Here is an 18,372-nt window from a genome sequence, read left to right on the forward strand (position 1 = left end):
GATTAAGGGTTAAATGGGTCAACATATATCACTCGGGATTAATCCTGCTTTTGGTGCAACGCCGCCATCAAACAAACAAAAAAAAGATATCCAAGTATGATAATCGCACTGGATATTTTGAGTATAAACATGAAAAGCCGTAAACTTTCCCTGCACACAAAATTCAAAAGTGTTAAAGTGAATGTTTTTTCTAGAATTAAATAATCTAAAACAACCTACTACAATTTGTATACCTGTACAGTGCACTTCCAGTATACAAAAATGTAATACTATGATTTTTATATCTTCCTGAAAGGTGTATATCGTCACTAACTAGGCGAGAAATTATCTTCTGTAGATAGAAAAAAAAACAGTAAGACAACGAAATCAGGGTAGATAGATATAAACAAAAGATTAACATTATTCCATATATTCTTAGATAACTTACCGATGCTGTAAAATCTGAGATATACTCAAACGGGTCAATTGGAGTGATTAACCATCGTGTATAAGATCCAGTTATCCCAGAAGTTAATAGCTCTAAGTTTAGCTGAAACCACAATTGCAATTATAGCTTAATACTTAATTGACTCAAGAAAATTTTAAGATGAGCTGAAACCAGAAACATACCTGAAAGGCTGAAATGTGTGGACATCCAGCAGTTTTGCAATATGATGTGCAAGAACTGTCATTTGGGGTTCCAACTTAAAGTAATCAATATTATAAAAGGATATTTGAAATGTTATACTTTCAACGTTCGACCATGTAAAAATGTGATTAATGAAATGGTTACCTTCACTCGGTCATTATTTTTACTCATGTATTGGAGAAGATAAAAATAAACACTTTATCTAGTTAAGCTTCAAACACAAGTAAATCTGTGATGGAATATGTTCACTTGAAAACAACTCACTGTACCTTGAGAGCTATTCAATGGGACTGAAGGTGAATCGGAAAAATTAAATGTAGACCATAGCTCATAACAGTTGGTTTCAAGAAACCAATCTCATCATATTCACGGTCATGGATAACCAAAGTATTCCGCATTATGATCCCTTGAAAAAAAATAATACCTCAGTTAAATATTATCCTATCTTAAAAAGAGATAACTCAAAGTATAAGTTATTGGTAATTTTTATATAAAAAACCTAAATGTTATATAGGAGATCAACCCATCATTACATTTATGCCATTATCTATAAATTTGGTGTATAATATACTGAAATTTACATAGTATTACTTTTACAAAATATGTATTTGCCTACACGTTTAACTCATTTTATTTTTTGGAAGCTTTATATAGATTATTATCTGTTATGACCACCAAAGGGCCATTGGCCCAGCGGTATCGATGTGACGCTTTCAACCAGAAGGTTGAGGGTTCAAGTCCTTGCTTAGGACAATTTGTATATATAATTTGTGATTAATTCGTGTAGTGGTGTGTGTGAGTTTATCTTTAAAAAAAAGTTATTTGTGATGACCTATATATTATCAAAGTTAAACACCAAAGCACGTTAATATTTTATGCAAAACTTTTGACACATGTTTAAATGCCTATTCCTATTCCAAAAGACAATATTAGCAAGTCATTAAAAAAACACACATGTAAAAAATACTAAAGTAATATACTAATTCAACCCAGTAGTAATAGTTTGACCTGACAGCAACCAACAAAATATGATCAACCTGGACTTGTTGGCTATTCTTACTATGATCATCTAGATTTACAACATCTAGGTTTATATGATATCTACAATTCTTTTGGAAGTTTCTACCACAAACTTTTATAACACTAACAAAAAAATTGATCAATTGCCAGTTTGTGTAATTGATGTTGTTGTAGAAACGTTGATCACAATCATCGTAGGTTCACGTGTTAGTCAAGTTGGGATTTATCTGGTTTCATTGGGTGCAACACCGCTATATAAAAAACTAAAACATCCAAGTACTATACTCAAAAATGGATATTATGAGCATAAGCATGGGAAGCAGAAACCTTTCCCTGCGCATAAAATTCAATAAAGTGTTTGTGTATTTTTCTGAATTCAATAATATAAAACAGCAAAATAGTATACCTGTGTGACGCTGTTCCAGTTAACAAAAATCTTATATGATGTTTTTCGAAGTTTCTGGGGAGGTTTATATTATCAGAAACTAGCCGAGATATTATTTTCTGTCAGGTGGAAAAAAAACAACAAGATAATGATATATGATGTATGATGTAAACACAAGATTAACATTATAACAGATATTGTTATAAAAAAAACTCACGAAAGCTGTTAAATTTGACATATATGTGAATGGTTTTGTAGGAGTAATAGACCATATTATGTAAGATCCCTTTTCCCCGGATGTAAAAAGTTGCAAGTTTAGCTGAGAAAACATCAATTGCATATACTAGTGCTTAATATATAATTGACTTGATAAGAAGAATTTTGGAGGAGTTAAAACCTGAAACATACCTGAGACATGTGGACATTCACTTGCTTTGCAATATGCCGTTTAAGAACTTCAATTAGGGGCTTCAACTCTGAATAATCAAGTTCAAGAGACATTCGAAATGTTATGCTTTCAACCTTTGACTCTACAAAAAAAAAAAGATGTGTGATTAGTGAAAAAGTACTATTCACCCGTCATAATATTTAAGCAATAATCTCTACTTTGAATTGGAGAAGATAAATATAAGCATATGTAGAGCCGCCTTCAAACACAACTATAAAAACTATGATAAACTATGGCAGGAAACAAACTTAATGTACCTGGAAAGGTATGATCTATCCTCTTAACAGAAGCGGAATCAGAATAATTAAGAGTAGACCATAGCTCAGAGCAATTGGTTTTTAAAAACCTATCTCCTCATTTTCACGGTTATGCATAACCAATGTATTGCGCATAATGATGGCTTGAAAAACAGACAAACTTCATTAAACATTTTCCTATCTTGATAAGAATAAAATAATAAAATAAGATACTTGAGCAGAAAACCACATTTAGTGAAACTAAAATACCTCCTAAAAGAGTTGTTGGATCATTATTGTTTTGTAAAATCCCTAAGCAATAGGCATCTCGAACCGATGGGGTGCTTTTATATGTAAAAATATAGGAGAAACTTAGATGATAACAAAAAAACTCAAATGGTGATATGATATGGACAAAAAAATATAGAATTAGTCACCCTGTATAAGTAGTTTTCAGGAGTCGGTGAAAGCTTAGCCCAATTTTTAAACACTAGGTCCACACATGGAAACAAATATACATGAAGACGCGTATGAACGTGATGATAGGGATCACTATTGAAATTCTTGGAATAATTGACTTCCGATAAATAGGTAGAATTAGCGAATGTAGTTTGTCTGTTCTTACCGACATGCGTTAAATGAAGAATGGAAGTTCTGTTAATAACGGTAGCGTAAAGGATGAATGTTACAAGTATGGTAACAATGGTGATGGTGGCGGGACAATATGCGAATGTTGACATGATTACTTATCAAATAATGAAAGTTGAAATTGTCAAATGATGAAAGTTGAAATTTTAAAGAATGCGTATTAAGATGAAGAATTGAAAATGGGGATTAGGATTTCTGTTTTCAGTATAGTTTCCGGTCAAATGAGTTAACGATAATTTTGTTACGGTTATGAATTAGTTAGGGGTAATGATGATGATTAAAAATAAAAATTGTGTGTCATTTCTTTTTTTTTTTTTTTTTACGGCGAAAGATGAAAATTTTATTAGAAAGCAACCCGATAACTTCATCAAAACAATGAAAAGTATCGGAATCAATTGCATAAAAAAAGGAAAAACAAGAAACAATACAAGAACATTACAAAGAAAGATCCTATTTGACATATAAAAAACGGATTTTGTTCCCATACGTACGCTTGCAAATCGTGCACCATTTGAGGATAGATGCCCAAAGAAAGACGTTTAAATTGAAGTTTCCGTACGACAATTGATCGGGATGTAAATTGACCATTGAAGATAAAGACTTCTCAAGCCATCCAAATTAGCACAAGATTATAAATGTTAACTACCATCAATAATTTTGTGTCATTTCTTATTACCCTAAACTAAGGGTTGTAGGAATGATTACTTTGAAGTAACTACATTTACATTAAAGGAGGTAAACTACTATTTATTGATGGTGAATATTTTATTCATTTTTCTCACCGCCGCTAAAAAAATCAAGGCATTCATTATCCCATTATATTCTTCTCACTTAAATTCTTTGATTTTTAATCTTTATTATATTCCAAAGAAACTAACATAGTACTTAATTTTTTTTTAAAGTTGTTTGAGATCACTCAGGGGGACTAAATTACTCACGCATTTATCTTCCGCAGTTGCATAACCCGCCCCCAACTGCTACCCAGGAGAAAACCCGGCCAAAACCGAGGGCATGGGCGGTAAAACCCCCTTCCCACTGCCCCCGCAACGCGATGTGCGGAAGGCATCCTTGTGTCACGGGCTTATCTCGATAAGCTTACTTGTGACACTTAGTCTCTACTACGTCAGCCTTACTCGAACCTTATAAGGATTCAAGTAACCAAAAGAGAAAATAAATATAAAACAAGTGGAATTAAAGAAAATACTTATATTGGTTGATAATGTTTTACAAGATAGAATAGAAGATTTTTGAGGTGTGTTAGTGCCAAATAAGGCCACCCCTATTTATACTACTCCTCTTACAAAATGAATTGCTAGGATTACACTAAATCAATGACTACGATTAATTCAACTAGAACCTTCAAGTATTTACATAATTCTAGAGTTATCCATGGAGCTTTTATGCCATTCCAAGGAAGAAAGTTCTAGAGAGTTTCCATGGAATTCTTAGGCCTACCTTAATCTTGGGTTGAAATCTCCAAATTGGGCCATAAGCTTTAGTGGGTTGGGTCATTAAAATTAATGGGTTGTGACATTCTTCCCCACCTAAACTCGCGACGTCCCAGTATCTTATAATACTTCTTGATCTTGTCTACGAATGGCCACAACAAGTTTTCAGCCTTTAAACTTGTCTCACTAAAATCGGGCAAGTTGCGCCACTTGACCAATTACTTATATTGATTGGTGTCAATGTGTCATCAGGAATAGCAGTATCAACAGCAAGGAACAACCTGTAGTATTGGGTCTAAAAACCTGACTGACCCGTTCCAACCCAAGCTAAAAGAATATTAGTTTGACCCGTTAACCATCTACCCTATTACCCACCAATTTTGTCATCTCTACACTTTGTAGGGTAATACTAATATGCGCAATTTCCTCCATGGATGACTGTTCACTTTACATCAAGGATTTGTCTCTTCTCATTTCTATTTTACTATAATTCTTGTTATAGCAATGCTAAGTCACAGGTGAATCAGTTTTTCAAATATGATCTCATTAAATCAGCTACTTTTAACTAATTTGATGAATTTATAACCTTTTTTTTTTTTTTTTATAGAATGTGGTGTTTTGATTGTTGTTAAGAAACTGAAAAATGACACATGTGAGGTTATTGTCTAACAAATTAGTATCAGTGAGAAAAGCATCCATGTTTGTAGGAGGGTAATAGGGGGGAAAGATACCGATGACTTTTCGAAATTCTTTCGAAATTCTAAAATTACAATTATCTCTCTTTTTCTCCCTTTTGTCGCAGATCCTTCATCAAGGTACAATCTTTTAACTTTATTAACCATAATTCATCCTGAATATTCTGACTGTTAAAAACATAAAACAAATATTTAGGACCCTAAGGAAAAGTTTTTTAGGCAGATCTTCATTTATATAGGAAACTTGCATATTTGCAGGAATTTTAAGAATAGTGTTTTGCTAATCAAAATTCCTTGTTTTTTGATTTATAATATTTTTATCTTAATCTTAATTTTCTGTATTCGGTGATCCCCTGTTTCAATTTTGATTCCCTTAGATTTATATATTTCAACATTAAGTTGTTGTCATTGCAAATTATCAACAGGTTTATGATTCAGAAGTTTCTAAGGATTTATGAGTTTGTTACAGGGGTGGCAAAAAACTGTTGTGACAAGAAATTTCAAATGAGCGTTTGAATTTTCGCGCGAATTGCTCTGTTTCTGAGGGCCGGAAAAAGTTCATCTTAACATATGGCTCCGGCCTCAGAGGCTGCTCCAGCCCCCGATACCCCATCTCCAAGTTCCACCTCCGATAATGACTCCCAATCTTCGAATTCCGATGCACCACCGCCGCCGCCACCTCCTACCGACGATTCACCGCCACCAACTACCGAGTCACCACCATCACCCGTCGCTCCACCTCCTAAATCACCATCTAAAAAGAAAAAAGAAAATCCCTCGCCGAAAGTCTCATCACCGCCGCCACCCGCCACTATTCCGTCACGAGAATCACCTCTCATTCCTCCTAACGTGGCCCCGGCGCGTGGCAATGCTTCTGACAAAGTAGCACCGGGTCCCACCGCCCCTTCAAGCCGAAAATCAGCTTCAAAATCGCTTAACGGCTCAGACTCAATCTCAGATAATAGTACAAACTATATGCCTATTATCATCGGTGGAGTAGTTGCTGTTGTACTAGTGGTTCTAGGTCTTGTAATATGTGTTTGCGTTATATGCAATAGGAAGAAGAAAAAACATTACTATAGTCGGGAAGAAAGCCCAGGAGTAGGTCCAGGTGGACCATACTACAAACCGGACCATGTGGTCAAAGTTGGCGGCAATGGGTGGGGGCATATGCCCCCACCACCGCCAATGAATCCTAGTAACGTATCCTCTGGGGGTCGAATGTCGGTGGCATCCCCAAACATGCCGCTAGCAACAAGCAAGAGCCCGTTTACATATGATGACCTTGCAGCTGCAACTGGAGGTTTCGCTGAGTACAATCTTTTAGGCCAAGGGGGGTTTGGGTTCGTGCATAAAGGGGTACTGCCCGACGGGCAGGTGGTTGCTGTAAAAAGTTTAAAGTCGGGCAGCGGGCAAGGTGAACGGGAGTTTCAGGCGGAGGTCGAGATTATTAGTAGGGTCCACCACCGATATTTGGTTTCGCTCGTTGGATATTGTATAAGTGATGAGCAGAGAATGCTTGTTTATGAGTATGTTCCTAATAACACATTGGAGTTTCATCTTCATGGTGAGTTCAAGTTCAACTCTTGGCTTGATTTTAATATGAGTTGACTAAATTAAAACGGTACGAGTTAGTTACACAAGGCAAAATTTTTATGTTTTTTGTAGGAATTATTCGTGCATGGTCCGAATGCATCATGAAATTGAACTTTAATTTGTAGGAAAGGGTCAAGTTGTTATGGATTGGCATACTAGAATGCGCATTGCTCTTGGATCTGCTAAAGGACTTGCTTATCTTCATGAAGATTGTACGATACAAACACGCATGAATTACTCATTTTTAGTAGCTTTTTCACCCATTTAATTCAAATGGGTCAAAATTGCCACTTCTGGTAAATTCACTAAAGATTTCTTGGAAACTTGCAGGTCATCCCCGTATCATCCATCGGGATATTAAATCTGCTAACATTCTACTTGACCATGAGTATGAAGCAAAGGTAAGTACTAAAAATATTTTGTGATATCTTTTAAGTGTTTATGGTGTAACATGAATGCAATGAACTCAGGTAGCTGATTTCGGATTGGCTAAACTAACAACTGAAAATGACACTCATGTATCGACACGTGTGATGGGAACTTTCGGGTAAGTATATTATGATTCACTATTTTGAACATAAACCATCACAAAATAGCCCAGTGGTTAGGGCTCTGAGTTCCTTGCAAGAGGTCTCAGGTTCAAATCCTGTCTAAGACGAATATTTAGTGGTGGCAAGGGATAGGTTGGAAACAGCTAGGGATTAATCCTGTTGGGCTGCGTACATAGAGTATGGGGTCGGATTACTCGCCCTCCAGGGTAGCCCGAATAGAGAAAAACCTTCTACCTTTTGCCTACCTAATTTTTAACATAGTTTTACTTTTCGTAAGTATTTAGTTTAAGTTAATTGAATCATTACTAGGTACTTGGCTCCCGAGTATGCTTCAAGTGGGAAGCTATCAGATAAGTCAGATGTTTTCTCATTCGGGGTAATGTTGCTGGAGATTTTAACTGGAAGAAAGCCAATTGATCCCACAACCGAGTACATGGAAGAAAGTTTGGTAGATTGGGTTAGTAGCTAACTTTTTTCAAGCTCTTGACTTTAGTGATTCTATTTGAGGTCGCAAAATGGGTGAGTTTGGTAATGGGTCAAACTAGGTTTGGGTCAAAAATGAGAAATTTCATATACGGATCAGGTTAGGTCTAGTTGACCCAATTTAAAGCCAAAATTTATCATCACTTCAATATTGATCCCAGATCTCGAATAATGATCTTTGATGTTTTATGCATAGAACCAGTGGCGATTCCAGGATCATAACTCAATGGGGTCCTAATTTTTTTTTTTTTCAGTTTTAATTATATTTGAATGCTATTTTAGTGGTTGTTACCTAAAAAAATCACAAATTCGAAAATTATATGTGATCCGAGTAGTTAAATTTAGTATAAAGGAAAAACTATAGATTCGAAAAATATATGGGGTCCTGTAGCTAAATTTAGTGGTGTCCAATACAATTTAAAGAGTATTTTATACATAAAAAATTTAAACTAGTGGTGTCCCGTGACCCCACGGGTTATATACTACAATCGCCACTGCATAGAACTTGTATATTTGGCTACATTCGACCCGTTTGACATGTTTCATTTTTCGATTTTTTCTTCTTCTACATTTTGACCCGTTAGAGATACACCCCATTTGACCTATTATTCAAGTGTCACTGCTAGACTAATTCACTAATTAGTGAAACTTAAAAACAGGCGAGGCCACTAATTGCTAAGGCAAAGGAGGATGGAGATTACAGTGAGCTTGTGGACCCACGCCTGAACAATAACTATGATCGTAATGAGATAGCATGTATGGCTTCTTGTGCTGCAGCTAGTGTTCGTCATTCTGCTAAGAGACGTCCTAAGATGAACCAGGTATTTAGTTAATTGTAGCCTATGTCCTCGACATATATATACAAGACAAATGTATATAAATGATCTAATGTCCTATTTCATTTTAATAGATTGCACGAGCATTAGAAGGAAATGCATCTTTAGATGGTTTAGATGAGAAGCCAACAAGACAAGGGTCCACATTAGACATGAGTGAATCAAGAGCTTACGACACAAGGGCCTACAATGATGACATGATGAGATTCAAGAAAATGGTGATGTCGAGCGAGGAATATTCGAGTAGTGAGTTAGGTAGTTCTGGACCCTATGGATAGACGTTATAAACTTATAGTTTTATAAAATTGTTAAGGGCTAACAAAACTGTTGTTGTTGCACTGCTACATGTGAGGTTGATATGCACATAGGAACTAATGTCTACCATTTATAGCAGTTGGATCCTCATGTACACATTACACATATATGATCGTCTTTGTACGGAGTATATGTGAACTTTTCTCGGCAACACTCTAAGCCGTCAATCCAATGGTGTTTTCGATAAAATATAATGATTAACCGCTAATTAGTTAAATCTGAATGATTTAAAGATTCTGATTGAACTTGGTAATGAACGAGAATAACGTGTTTGATAATCATTCTGAATAAACTCTATCAATTATGTAAAATTAATGTATTAACATTTAACATTACAAAATGAAATAATCGAAGAATATAAATGTTTTTTTTATAAGTTTTACGAGTATGAATATAATTTAAGAATGATGTTAAAGGGAATGAATGTGATGAAGGGTTAACTTTGAATAGTTCAAATCGTTGAACGGTTCAATATCATTTTTCATCAGAATTCACAAATAAATGCCCTGAATGGTAAATAGTTATCATTTAATGGTGAACTATTTAATTAAAACGCAATCAAATGCACCTTAAGTGTTAATATAACTAACGAGTTGTTTGGTTAAGCTAACAAGACATGCTCATAACACAATAAGCTCATTTGTCACACTAACCATTTTACCGAATTTTTAACAATCAAACTTACATATTAGTTGTCTCAAAGAAGCTACAAAAACATTTTTTAAAATGATTATCCACTATTCAAGCTAAGGGTGTGTTTGTTTATCTTTTAATTGAATGGTTCAGCGCTGAATGCTGAACCATTTAACATTCAACGCATTTGTTTCTAACATCTGAATGACATGTGATGTTGAATGGTTTATCATTCATTGCTAAACCATTCATAGTTGGAACGCTCTCTTAACAATTAACTACCTAAATTTTCTATGATATCCTCGTCAAATCATATCCGAAACACTTAATGAGCAAGTATATTGAATTTTTTATTCATGTAACACGTTAATAAGGTAATTTTACCTAATTCACAATGTTCATTCAATTATCAAACAGTTTATTTTCATTAAGAAGTAAATTTATAAATCATTCAAATTATGAACATTCAATGTTGAATCATTCAGTTTTATCAAACACCCTAACATAAACTCTTGAGCTAAACAAACCAACTCAAACACCCTAACTTATAATCTTCTAAAAAAAGTAGAGTTTATGGTAATAGAATTACTGAAATAACCCTTTATCACTTGTTTTATATTTTGTAATTGAGTACTTTATTTAAGTCTATATATAATTACTAGTGAAATACCCGTGAAATCACGGGTTTGTTTAAACGAAAAAATTTAATGACATGTTTTAGGTATTAAGAGAATGCAAATGTTAAAATCATTTATTTTAATGACCCGTTTGACTAAGAAACTTGTCGTTGTTTTTATAAATATATAGAGACATTTTTTTCGCATACATATGTAACGTAATTAATCCCGTAAACAGAATTTATATTTAAATATTAATAATATAATTATTATAATAAAAATAGATAATGATAATAATAAAATCTGCTCAAATTTGAGTATTTATATTTTTAATAATAATTATTAGTAATAATAAATGACTTTTGAAACTTTTTTAGAAAATTAAAATAAAATTATTATATACAGAATCTGTAAAAAAATTATATAATTTAGGAGAGATTAGTATTTCCTTTTATAAAAGATTTTGTATTATTATTTTTAATTAAATTAATATAAAATAATGACATCATTAAAGATGTTTTAAATTTTTTTTTTTTTGAATTATTTTTATGCTTAAGAAATGACTATTTATTACATCATCATTTTAGAACTTTAATAGAAATTATAGATAGGCTCAGTAGTTCCAGACGTTCAACTACTTTAGACCATATATAATGGTGATGGGGTTAGGGGGTGATGGAGTTTTTGTGGGGTATAGTGCTGAGTTGGCAAATGTGATGGAGTCATGGTGTGATGGTTATGTGATGAGTTAATTTTAATTTAGTTTTTCATTTTATTATTATTATTATTATTATTATTATTATTATTATTATTATTATTATTATTATTATTATTATTATAAATATAAATCACTAATTTTTTTAACGTCACTTTTATTAAAACAAAATCACGGTTACAATTTTTTTAAACTAAAGATTAAACACAATAACAACGATAATAAAGCTAAACAACGATAATACAACAAAACATTTAGAAATCATTGAGATTAGGAGAATCAGACGAATAGAATTTGCCATCTGTGTCGTATTGTGGCCCGAAGGGTATGTAGTCCTCTTCATCAGACACAATGTTTTCGCTCTCATCCCGGAACTCGATATACAACTTGATGATTTCGTTGCGGGTCACTGCTCGACCCACAAGCATGGTCCAGTCTTCTTCATCTGTAAGAAGACTGGCTGGAACATTGGGTTTCTTGAAGAACCACACTTGTGAGAATGCAAGAGGTATGCCCTCTTTGAGAAAATCAAGTATTTCGGACAACGGATAATTTCGGACATTCATGCAATACTCCCTTTGTTCAGAATTAACGGTGGAGTAATTCTTGACCTCGCGGTCGAATTCCCCACCATAGTTAACTTGAAGCATAACATTCATTTGAGACATTTTGAACTTATAAAATTTAGAATTAGTAGAGAAGTAAGTGCATGAGGTGTGGTTTGATAACAAATGAGGAGTTGTATTTATAGGGGTAGAATCACTTGTTTGAACTAATCCAATGTTTGAATTAAAAACAAATGTTGAATACAGCTTTAATAAAGCAATAGTTGAATACAACTTTAAACAAAGCATCTCTGTTCAATACAACTTTATACAGAGCATCTATGCTCAATACAACTTTATTAAAGCAACAGTTTTATGCAGAGAACTCCGTTGAGCATCTCTGTTGAGCATCTTTGAACGAATTCAATGTTGAAATTACACAATTTATTGAAGCAATTGGACAATTTTTCCAAGCGCTATACAAACGAGCTATATCGCTACTCGTTGGTTTCCTCAAATATTCATCAACATAAAGTTCTAAAATACACTTACAAAACATATTAAGACATATTATTGATGTACCTTCCGACATTTGTAAATATTCGTCAAACATGTCTGCTGTTGTACAATACGCCAATTGACGCAACGCAGATGTAACTTTTGGAATTGTAGAAAAACCTAGTCGGACAAGAGCATCTCTTTTTTGTTTAAAAAATTCGAAATAACTTGGTAAAAGTTCTACATCATAACTAAGTATATCATTGACGATGCGTAAAAATAAATCTTTACTCATTCTAAAACGTCTTCTAAACTGTCGATCAAGATATACTGGATGATCTTGAAAATATTGTTTGTGTAAAGTTTTACCTGCTTCTTCACGATCTCTACGAATATAAGCGCTAGTCTGTCGAACACGTTCACTGTTCGCAGCTTCTTCAGCCTCGTCAGCATCCATTTCTTCGGCAATTGCTCGTAAAAACTCCAAATCTTCTTCATCATTAAAATCCCAAATATCAAACATTCTGAACAAAGCGTTTACCATTTTGTTTTTTGAAAGTATAGAATAGAAAGTTTAATAACATAGAATGAAATGTGTGTGGAAAAATGGTATACAAGTTAAGGTATTTATAAAAGTAAAAAAAAAAAAAAAGTACCAAACGATCATGTAACCGTTTGGGTTTTTCACTTGGCAACATCTGATTCGCAACCTCAACCATCACCTGCAAGTGATGAACCCATCGCGCCACCCTATTTTTGCTCCGATCACGCCGCATAGCGAGGTTATGGGGGCGTGATGACACCAATACAAGCCCGATCACGGTGCACTAATACAAGTCTTACAAAACCTTTAAAAGAAAATTAAGTTCAACCTTAGCGCCAGCTTTTTTAGCACCTTCTATCTACTATACCGAAATGAATATAAAAATGGATGGATTGACGTTTGACTAAATTAACGGTACAATGAACATTCAGCTGAATCGATAAATTAGGTAGCCGCGACTAGTTGAAATCGTTCTCCGCTTCCGTAACTACCAATCAGGTAGTTTTACCGATTTCACATCGAAGCCCTAAGACTCTGTTATTTGATAACGGTAAATATGGGCGATTACCTTGATCCGTTTATGCGCAACAACAACGCGGCTGTTCAGGCTCGTACGAAACAACAGAATCGTGCTAATCTTATGCAAATGAAGCTGGTATGTATCTTTATGAGTTAGACCTAATTTTTGTTGTAGTTTAAATGTTAAAGTAATTGCTTTTATAATTTATCGTGCTTTAAGTTTAGTTGATTAACCTATTTGAGCTTAACTTTGATGCATTTAAAATTGAAAAATAGTAGGATTGTAGTTAGGCATCCGATCTAGAATTTGTTATTACATCATTTAGCTTAGTTATTAAGTGGAGGTGATAGGAGATGCTTTTCAGTTTTCGAAACGATATTGTGCGTCATGCAGATTGGGCAGAGTCATCCAACTGGATTAACGAATAATCTATCGAAACTTTTTGAGCCACAACCTCGATTGGAGTATAAGCCACCACTTGAGAAGACAAAATGTTCACCATATACAGGTATTTTATATATGTAATATGTTGTATTTTATACTGTATACATTTGTAATCGGTGAGTTTTTATTTGGAGGCTCTAATTGTTTGTGTTTTTGTTTGTAAGGCATTTTTCAGTTTAAGAGCAACTTTGCTGTGCACACTGATCCTGAATATGCTCAACCTATTCAAAAGGGAGAAACTCCTGTAAGCTATTGAAGTAAGTTCCCTATATATATGTGCATAGCATTTCATCATATGTGATTGTCTTTTGGTTGATGTACCTGTTTTGTAATGGAGTTCTCTTGTTACCGAAATACAGTAACATTAAAACTAAAGTGACACAAACTACTTGCTACCATTTATTGGGTTTTTTTTTTTTTTTGGTTGTATTTTTGTCTCATGTTTTTTCATATGTGGTGATTCGGTGAAGCTGTAAAGGTAAGTATTAAAAAAAAAATTTATGCAATCTCTAAAATGGTCATTCTTTCTGCTCTAAATGAATTGCTATTATTTTGTTTAAAGTATAAAATGATGCTATGGAAATTGATTTGATCAGTGAGTTGTTGGCATGTAGCCTTATTTTAACAATCGGTGGAATATTTTTGATATTTGCAGATGATCCTAACAGTGAGCCCAAAAAATATCTGGAGATCCATACAAGACACTGTTTGTAGCTAGGCTCGTAAGTAATACTACATTATATTGCATTATATGTTTTTTTTGACCTGCTGACTGCTGTTATTCAGCTTTGTTTATCTAACATGATGTTATTATACTTTCAGAACTACGAGACAACTGAGTGCAGAATTAAAAGGGAGTTTGAGGCATATGGGTCTATCAAACGGGTAGGTTTTTTAGAGTACCCTGAAAAGGGGCTCAAAGTTATGGCCTTTTGTTCGGTAAGAGGTTTGGTTTTGTGGTATATTGGCATCTTTTTCCTGCATCTTTTTCCTGTTGTCTGCCTTAACCTAAATGAATTTGTAAAGTTCAAAAATCAATCATCTGAGAAATATTGCTTTAGGATTATATTGATTTTCTAACTTTTTCATTGACACTGCACATGCTTGATTTGAGAAAGCATAATATAATATTACTCTGTTGGAATTTATATTACTATGCCTTTGGCTATTGCAACATTTAAGAGTTTCAGGTTCGTTTGATTGCTGATAAAAATACAAACAAATCTCGAGGACATGCATTTATCGAGTACATGCATGTGACATGAAAGGTATTATTTTGTCAGTTATTATTTGTGCATCCCTTCTCAATATTAAAGGTGGCAAGAGGGTGGGCTGGGTTGGGTAACAAATCAAAAGGGTCAAAACAATGGGCTTGTTTTCATAATCAGCCAATGTATGAACACTTTATAATCCTTATTAAATTTATGAATGCATAGTGTGCTTTCTTTCAAATATTATTACTAGCTATAAATTAACTATTTTAATAAAACACCTAGTAGGTTTCGTGCATTTGGGCAAACTTTGAATAACTTCTATTCCGGTTGACTTGTTTCCTTTGATGGTTAACTCTTGTAGTTTAACTTGTTTGGCCCTTTATAAATGAAAATCTACCAACTTCAACCCAAACGTGTTCAGAGGGTGTCAAATTGCCTCTCAACATTCTCACAACGTTATTATTTTAATGGGTTTATTACATGATTTGTAGCTGCATATAAACAAGCTGATGGAAGGAGGCTTGATAATAGAAGTCGGTTCATGTTATGATGTTGGACATGAGATAGTTGCATTTGTGGACTGCGATTCAGAAGCAGACTGTTACATGGGTTTTGAAGCTTTCACGATTTTAGCGATATGGTTATTATCAAACATATTACTAACAGGAAGCATTGTCTAATTGGGAGTAATTTAAGTTGAGAATCTTTATTTTTATCAGGTGTTTTCTGGTTTAGTCATTGCCCCATCTTTCTTTCTCATTATAGATTAGTATATAAAAGTTAGTTGTCTTTTTAATTTTCAGGAGTTCTTACAAGGGTTTATTAAGTTTTATATTAACTTTTGTTTTCATTAAATGCATTCATTGTTCAATCATAATGTCAAATTAAGTTTTGTTTTAATTGTCATAAACCATAATAGTTCATTTGTGCTGCGCTTGAATAATGCCCTGAAGCCTGTCAATATATTTCATGATGTGAATAAGCTAGGTCAAAATTGTGTTTTAATATTCTGATTGTAAAAAAAAAAGAACAGAAATATATTCAATAATTATTTTGCATTTATCATACTAGCTAGTTCTTGTGGTAGTCAATGTACTTATTAGTGTGATTATAAATGATTGTCAGACAACAACAACCGGGGGGATCCCCGTTATTAATCTGTTTCACATCCACCCAAGGGCAGACCTATGTGAATGTAGGTGGGTTCAGATGCACAAGAGATACAAATAAACTGGTACAGAAGTTGTGGTGTGGTCACCGGTGGGGTGTGTGTGTGTGTGTGTGTGTGGGGGGGGGGGGGGGGGGGGGGGGGTGGTTTGGGGGGGGGGGAGCGCTCGATCTGCAGAACCAAAAGCACTTGAAGAACGGGACATGTGATACTCCTAGTGATATATGATTTTTTAACAAATTATGGGCTTTCGTAATGTGTTAACCATGATGATTGTTAATTTTTGCGATTATTCAGGGAAAGGAATGATAGGGTAAAGGAGAGGGAACGTGAAAAGTCCCATGAGCGATCTCATGACAAGCCTAGGGGGTCCAGGAAGATAGGAACCAGCGAGATCAGGGCAGGAAGTCAGACATAGGGAAGATAGGGATAAGGATAGGGACCGACACCGAGACAGCAGTGACCGTGGTCATGATCGTAGTGGCCTCCATCGTGACAAGGATCGGGAGGGTAATGTTGAACCTGTGGACCTTGATCATGTTAGAAATCGGGTATGAATTGACTGCCTAGATTCGTTCTTGAATCGTGTATTCACTTTCTCTATAAAGTATTTCGACCCTACGATTGCCTTGGTTGCAAGAAATCTTTACAGAGATAAGACAAGAACGCAATCAGTGTTTTTGGCAACGAAATCACTGATCAAATTGTTAGGGAGTATGTGTGTGTTTTGTGTTTGTTGATGAATGCATAATGAATCCAAAACGGATGTCTAAAACTGTATATGAAAACAGTTAATATTGAAGGGATGTAACCCTTCATAAATAGGCGGGAAAAACTGTTATAACCCTTGGCTGCCCCTTGGACCCCGCCAGGGGAGCTGCCCCTTGGACCCCGCAAGGGGGGCACCCCCTTGACCCCCGCATTTTGCGCGACAATTAGTAGCCAACTCTTACGGGTGTGTACTTCACACTCTCTGAACCCGTTGGTAAGTATAACTAGCTAACACCTGCATTCAAGTAAATCGCAACTAATTAAAATGTACGTTGGATGACACTAAAATCACCAACAAATCCCCCCATTTAGTGTAATCCTTGATTTACTAAAATAATTAAACAAACAGAACAAACCAATGCATAAATGAAAATGTTTCAGAAATTGAATTTTCACTCAGTATAATATTTACGAGGATTCGAGAATCATGGTGTTTCAGAAATTGAACCCTTCAACTCATATGAAAACTATAAAATACTACACACATCAGTTTCTTACATATCCCTAAGACAATCTTGACACTATTATAAGCCATGTGTCTCAATCCTTCAGTGAACATATTGGCAGATAAGTCCAAAGCTCCATTGAAGCGGCAAAACTTCATGTTCACATAGGTAGTCTTTTTACATCTTGCACCTACATATGCAAGTTTTCAAAAGAACTATTAAGAAGAATAACTTCAACCTAACTTAACTTGCAGGTCTAAACACATACTTTGGGATCAGAAATTCTATGTGTTTCAATCTTCAAAAAGTAAGCTTACCTCATTGAATTCAGCTTCTAGCGTTGTACTAGAAGGGAATTGGGCGTCTCACGTTGGAAGATTTATGTGGACTTCAATCCCACTCCCAGCCAGGGGCGCTGCCCCCTTGGACCCCCGCATTTTGCGCGACAGTTAGTAGCCAACTTTTACGGGCGTGTACTCCACACTCTCCGAACCCGTTGATAAGTATAGCTAGCTAACACCTGCATTCAAGTAAATCGCAACTAACTAAAATGTACGTTGGATGACACTAAAATTACCAACAGATCGTGGCCGATCTTGTGAAAGGCCAGCATAGTGTATGGGTACTTATCCCTAATCGGATTAATGAGTGTTTTGTTTTTCCTGTTTCATGGACCCAATCCGTTTGTTGGAAGTTTTGGGCTATTGTTGGAATGCTATGTTAGACCTTTTGGCGAGAAATGGTAATTTTGGATCTTATTTTACCATGTAATAGACCATTTGGTAAAACAGGAAAGGAATTGTTATGTATGATTATTATTGTATCTTTTATTGCAGTGTCTTAAAATGAAAAGTTCAAAGTATTTTATTGCTCCTTGCCTATATATACTGATGTTATTAAATTGAACTTATGAGATGTTTGATGGCTATTGCTAACAAAACATAATATTTATACACATATTAATAGCA

The 18,372-nt window shown here is 34.6% G+C and overlaps 2 protein-coding genes across 4 annotated transcripts; both read left to right on the forward strand.

Moving 5' to 3' along the window:
• The first annotated feature begins 6,078 nt into the window (after positions 1-6,078).
• Positions 6,079-9,252, forward strand: LOC139900216 (proline-rich receptor-like protein kinase PERK15). The gene is made up of 7 exons (XM_071883008.1): positions 6,079-7,075; positions 7,230-7,316; positions 7,435-7,505; positions 7,575-7,651; positions 7,965-8,112; positions 8,798-8,959; positions 9,049-9,252. Exons 1-7 carry the CDS (start codon positions 6,079-6,081, stop codon positions 9,250-9,252), a joined length of 1,746 nt encoding a protein of 581 aa, XP_071739109.1.
• A 4,000-nt stretch (positions 9,253-13,252) lies between these two features.
• LOC139896532 (U1 small nuclear ribonucleoprotein 70 kDa-like) lies at positions 13,253-18,114 on the forward strand. 3 transcript variants are annotated; one of them, XM_071879182.1, is made up of 8 exons: positions 13,253-13,496; positions 13,755-13,869; positions 13,970-14,062; positions 14,461-14,527; positions 14,628-15,073; positions 15,511-15,714; positions 16,485-16,738; positions 17,659-18,114. In XM_071879182.1, exons 1-3 carry the CDS (start codon positions 13,398-13,400, stop codon positions 14,059-14,061), a joined length of 306 nt encoding a protein of 101 aa, XP_071735283.1. In that variant the 5' UTR covers positions 13,253-13,397; the 3' UTR covers position 14,062; positions 14,461-14,527; positions 14,628-15,073; positions 15,511-15,714; positions 16,485-16,738; positions 17,659-18,114. The 3 variants fall into 3 exon arrangements, with proteins under 3 accessions (XP_071735283.1, XP_071735282.1, XP_071735281.1); XM_071879181.1 differs by lacking the exon at positions 17,659-18,114 and having other exon boundaries at positions 16,485-16,922; XM_071879180.1 differs by lacking the exons at positions 16,485-16,738; positions 17,659-18,114 and having other exon boundaries at positions 15,511-15,931.
• Positions 18,115-18,372: the final 258 nt, after the last annotated feature.

This window comes from Rutidosis leptorrhynchoides, chromosome 3 (genome assembly GCF_046630445.1).
Source record: "Rutidosis leptorrhynchoides isolate AG116_Rl617_1_P2 chromosome 3, CSIRO_AGI_Rlap_v1, whole genome shotgun sequence".
In the NCBI taxonomy this organism is placed as follows: Eukaryota; Viridiplantae; Streptophyta; class Magnoliopsida; order Asterales; family Asteraceae; genus Rutidosis; species Rutidosis leptorrhynchoides.

What these genes read in the sequence shown, in the direction of transcription:
- LOC139896532 (XM_071879182.1), top strand. Translation starts at nt 13,398, where the DNA reads ATGGGCGATTACCTTGATCCGTTTATGCGCAACAACAACGCGGCTGTT. An exon ending in ATCTTATGCAAATGAAGCTG is followed by an intron (nt 13,497 to 13,754) that starts GTATGTATCTTT and finishes TGCGTCATGCAG; the next exon opens with ATTGGGCAGAGTCATCCAAC. An exon ending in AAAATGTTCACCATATACAG is followed by an intron (nt 13,870 to 13,969) that starts GTATTTTATATA and finishes TTTGTTTGTAAG; the next exon opens with GCATTTTTCAGTTTAAGAGC.
- LOC139900216 (XM_071883008.1), top strand. Translation starts at nt 6,079, where the DNA reads ATGGCTCCGGCCTCAGAGGCTGCTCCAGCCCCCGATACCCCATCTCCA. An exon ending in ATTGGAGTTTCATCTTCATG is followed by an intron (nt 7,076 to 7,229) that starts GTGAGTTCAAGT and finishes TTTAATTTGTAG; the next exon opens with GAAAGGGTCAAGTTGTTATG. An exon ending in GACGTCCTAAGATGAACCAG is followed by an intron (nt 8,960 to 9,048) that starts GTATTTAGTTAA and finishes TCATTTTAATAG; the next exon opens with ATTGCACGAGCATTAGAAGG.